At 30.8% G+C, this 4,376-nt stretch overlaps 1 protein-coding gene across 1 annotated transcript; it reads left to right on the plus strand.

Moving 5' to 3' along the window:
• The first annotated feature begins 607 nt into the window (after window positions 1–607).
• LOC120146232 lies at window positions 608–1,502 on the plus strand. Its single transcript, XM_039159858.1, has 3 exons — window positions 608–922; window positions 1,017–1,061; window positions 1,166–1,502. The coding sequence occupies exons 1-3, from the start codon at window positions 655–657 to the stop codon at window positions 1,306–1,308; spliced, it is 456 nt and encodes a 151-aa protein (XP_039015789.1). The 5' UTR covers window positions 608–654; the 3' UTR covers window positions 1,309–1,502.
• The last annotated feature ends 2,874 nt before the right edge of the window (window positions 1,503–4,376 follow it).

Raw genomic sequence — 4,376 nt, forward strand, 5'->3', positions numbered from 1 at the left:
ACTAACAAAATTAAATCACATCAACGTCAATCAAAACAATAAATATTTCCTATACGAATATGGTAGGATATGTTTTACAATCCTTGGGAATAAAAATGAATCTGTAATATGAATTGGTATCTTTATTCTTATATTAATTAATTTTAAAATTACTCTTTCCGTGTTCTTATAATGAGCCGGCGAATAATTAATGCTTAGTTAAGCTAAGCTACTCGACTTAAGTAAAATCTACAGGATAAATCACACGTTTACTTACTGAATTTTTTTTCTTTATCTTATTTCACTTATTGTAGTTTTGATTTTTTTATTGAATTTTTTAGTTACTCGACTGTTAAATTTTTAATGATATTAAATTAAAATTAAAAAAAAATTAAAAATGTAATGAAAAAAAAGTAAAATTTAGTAAGTAAATATGTGACATGTTTTATTATGAAAATGTAAATATCACGTTATTGAGTAAACGGTGAAGTGATAAAAAAATTTAATATATAAAATTTAATGAAAAATTGAAAAATTGAAAGTAAGGTGAAAAAAAATAAGAGAAACCGTGTAATTTACCTAAACGAATAACACATTTAAGAAATACTGAAATAAGCGAAGGCCAAAGCGAATCTAATTCTAAGCCTAATTTCTCACTTTCCTCTCACTACAAACATGCAAAGACAATCCTTAGGCTCTCCTACATCCAAGCTCTACATCCATGGAGGAGAAGAGATTACCGGTGCTGATGATCACAAACGCCGAATAATCATCGACGGCGAGGATCGCAAAGACAGTAAACCTCGCCGATTGTCGTTTTCGCAATCTTCGCCGTCGTTGCCGTCGCCTCCTAAGTCTGAGAAGCTCATTCATCTCATTCCTGTTCTCACTCTCCTTTGCATCCTCATTCTTTACCTTAATTCTCACAGTCCTTCTCAATCTGGTACGTTTTTCGTTTTCTCCGACAGCCATAATAATTAACAGGCTAGGTTATTCAAGTGTGATCTACATCTTTTATTCTTATGTTTTTGTTACAGATTTGGAAGCTTTTAACGGATTCAAGCATTCCCCAAAGCATTTAGGTATAATGTAGCTTCAGCTCACCTTTTCTCTTTTTAGTTATTGTGTTTTCGGTTTAGCGACTTCTTTTGTTGCTTATCTCGTTTTATGCTTTCGTTATTCACAGATTCACGCGAAATCGGCTCTTTAGGCCGATTTATGGAGATTCAGAAAGGCGATGTTTTGGCTATTCGAAGCCAAAGGAATTTGCAAGAACTTGATAAGTACGTTTGGAAGCATCGTCCTCACCGGAAAATCGCCGATTTCTAGGCGGCGGCCTCGAGTTTTTCATCGATCGGTTTCTCTCTCGCTCGCTCTCTCTATCTAACGATTCTTGTGTTCGTTCATGCTCTAGCTGACTTTAAGCCAGCACGTGCAGGTCATACTTGCACGTGAGAGGCATTTTTTAGTTGAACGTGTAAATTGAAAATTTGTTGGCTAGTGAAGCAAATATCTTAGCTGCCGCTACGTGTGTAGCTCCTGGTCAGTCGTTTTATCATCCTTGTTCACATTAATTATATTTTAGTCATAGAAAAAAATAAAAATTGAAAAACTTTGAGAACCATTGTTTTCAAAATTTCAAAATGGCTAATGTACGCCTCGTGGGTGTGGTGTATGTTAGTGAGGGAGTAACTAAGGGTGGAATCCAGCTGGAAATTCGGACCGTTTTTTCTCCTCGTGATGCGGTTGGGGATGCCAGCTAGAAAGTTGTACTAATCACAGAAACCTATTAACTGCACCAGCGGTGAATATCTTTGGCCTTTTACATAAAAAACGCTTAAAAATTCGTTTATTGTACTAACACCTCTCATAGGATGATCTCCACGTAGGATGATCTCGTTTTGTAAAAATTAAGGGCAAACTTTTCGTTTTAGAAAGTAAGTTTTATGTATTTATTATTTTATTTAAAAACTTAATTAATTTCGTATATAATAAAATATGAGATTCATTAAACTTATTTTGTAATACGTGGGATTATTATACGTGTGTAGTTTGGGAGATATATTTAAAAAAAAACCGGTTTTAAAGGTATTGATCCAATGATGTAGTTTTTTTATATAATAATGTCAATTTCTTTACTCTTGATTTCTTGGTTTTTCTATAACGCGTGTAATTAAAGTGTGTTTAATTTTTTTCTTATAAAAAACCACTTGTTAATTTTAGTGGGTTTTTGATGAATTTTAAGATTCTGTTGATGAAGAAAGCAATGCTGTATGAATTATACACGTGTCAAAAGTTGAACACAATGTTAAATCAACAACAAAAGTTGTCCAATTGGCTCAATTACCTTGTATTCCCTCTTTTCTCTTTGACTTTACTGTTTGGTAAAAAATCATAATAATTGGTTTAACAATTGTTTTGAAAATCGGACCGGTCGGTTCAACTAGAAACCGTGTGTTAGTCCGGTTCAATTTAAATCGGTTGAATCGTTACTAGTGAACCGATCAGAATCGCTACTAGTGAATCGGTTAGAACCGTTGAATCGTTCGAACCGGACCGGCTGAAAATCGGAAAAAGCCAGAAATTTTGTTTTTTTATAAAAAAAACAAACCAAACAATATCGTTTGTTAAACGAGCCAAGTCGAACTCGAGTATTGTTGAGCTCGACTCGAACTTGAAAACTTTAAAAGTAAGTTCAACTCGACTCAAAGTCAAGCTAAATATTATCAAGTTCAATTCAAACTCGAAATATAATATTGAAACTTGAACTCAAAAAGGTTTGAACTAAAAAAAATTTAGAAGCCTAAAATTCGAGCTTGATTGAAGTGAAAGAATAGTTCACTCAATGCTCACCAAAAGACTCTATGATTTTAAATGTCAACTTACCTCTATTATTTATAGAAGTTAGTTGTGATGCTCTTCTATGTTTCTTAGCAATATGAGATTGTTTTGTTCTCATATTTTCTCTTTAAACTTTTGGGATGCCCTTCTATGTTTCTTAGCCATGTGAGATTGTTTTTAAAAAAAATAAAACCAAACAATATCATTTTATTATGATTTTTTTAACCCCAAATTTATTTTTTAATTATAGTTATATAATTATATTTATTATTTAATATATGTTACCATAATATTATGTTGTAGTTAATTTGAATCATTTTGTTTCACTTGATTTTATGGTTTTTAACTTATATATGTTATGACTTACTTTGAATATGACTTGTGATATAAAAAAATATTTTTTATTAAATATTTTTGGTATTTTTATTTAATTTTTTAAATAATTATTACGTCGTCCGGTTCTTCAGACCTGTCGGACCGATTCGACCGGTCAATCGATAATATAACCGATTTACTAACCGATCTGATTCTGAAAACCATAGGTTTAACGTTAGAAAGTTAATTCTTTTTTTGTGTTCGTGAAAATGAAACGAACGGAGCTATCAAATTCCCATTACTATAAGTCATCAAATTCAAGGGTTTGCTTGTTTTCGTTTAAACGCGTCTGCCATTCAAAGCAGGATTGACATGAGATTGGGTTTAATTGGATTTTTTTAAGAATAATAATAATTTCTTTAATCATCGAAATAATTTGATTAATTTAATTTAATTTTAATTTTCAGTTAGTCTGAATTGTAAACTAAGAAGTTTTTTTTTAAGAAATTTGTAATATTGTATCATGCGTACTCAACTTTTATATGAATGAAGATAGGATAATTCTTACTTTTATATAACCTCCTAAAAAATAATTTGTGTTTCATTTTTTAAAAAATTTTGTCCCTTCACTTTTTGGTAAATCAAACGGAAGGAATAAGAATATTTGGATATGAGCTTTGGACCTCATTTGAATCTCGGCATCCATTTCGGTCATATTTAACATCATTGGTTTGGTTGAACTGTAGAATTATGAAATTTAGGGGCTGTTTGTTTACTTCAGAATGATTAAGCGCTGAATGATTTAGAGACTCTGTATGAATTAGCTTTGAATGTGACATGTTGTTTAATAATGACTCTGAATCATTCAGAATGTACTTTGATGCTGGAATCATTCAACACTGTTTTGTTGAATCAGTCAACACTGAATCATTCAGAGGTGAGAAACAAACACGCTAAATGTTGAACGGTTTAGCATTCAGCGCTAAATGATTCCATTCAAAGCCAAACAAACAACCCCTTATACTAGTGAATTTTATAATATTGTATTATGCGTACTCAAATAATTCAATTTAAATAATATTTTTTTAAACAATATCTATTTATATTATGTATGTAAAAATGTGTTTTATTTGTTTTATTTTTTAAAACTACAATTGATATGATGTATTTTTTTGCATGATAAATTTAGTCAATAAATTAGAATATTTTAGTCAAAAAAATAGAAATTTTTTTAGCAAAAA

The sequence above is a fragment of the Hibiscus syriacus genome, unplaced genomic scaffold (genome assembly GCF_006381635.1).
Source record: "Hibiscus syriacus cultivar Baekdansim isolate YM2019G1 unplaced genomic scaffold, ASM638163v2 tig00110904_pilon, whole genome shotgun sequence".
Lineage (NCBI taxonomy): Eukaryota > Viridiplantae > Streptophyta > Magnoliopsida > Malvales > Malvaceae > Hibiscus > Hibiscus syriacus.

Excerpts from the sequence above, each read along its gene's own strand:
- LOC120146232 (XM_039159858.1), top strand. The coding sequence starts at position 655 with ATGCAAAGACAATCCTTAGGCTCTCCTACATCCAAGCTCTACATCCAT. Across the intron at positions 923-1,016 it reads TCACAGTCCTTCTCAATCTG|ATTTGGAAGCTTTTAACGGA; the intron begins GTACGTTTTTCG and ends TTTTTGTTACAG. Across the intron at positions 1,062-1,165 it reads GCATTCCCCAAAGCATTTAG|ATTCACGCGAAATCGGCTCT; the intron begins GTATAATGTAGC and ends CGTTATTCACAG.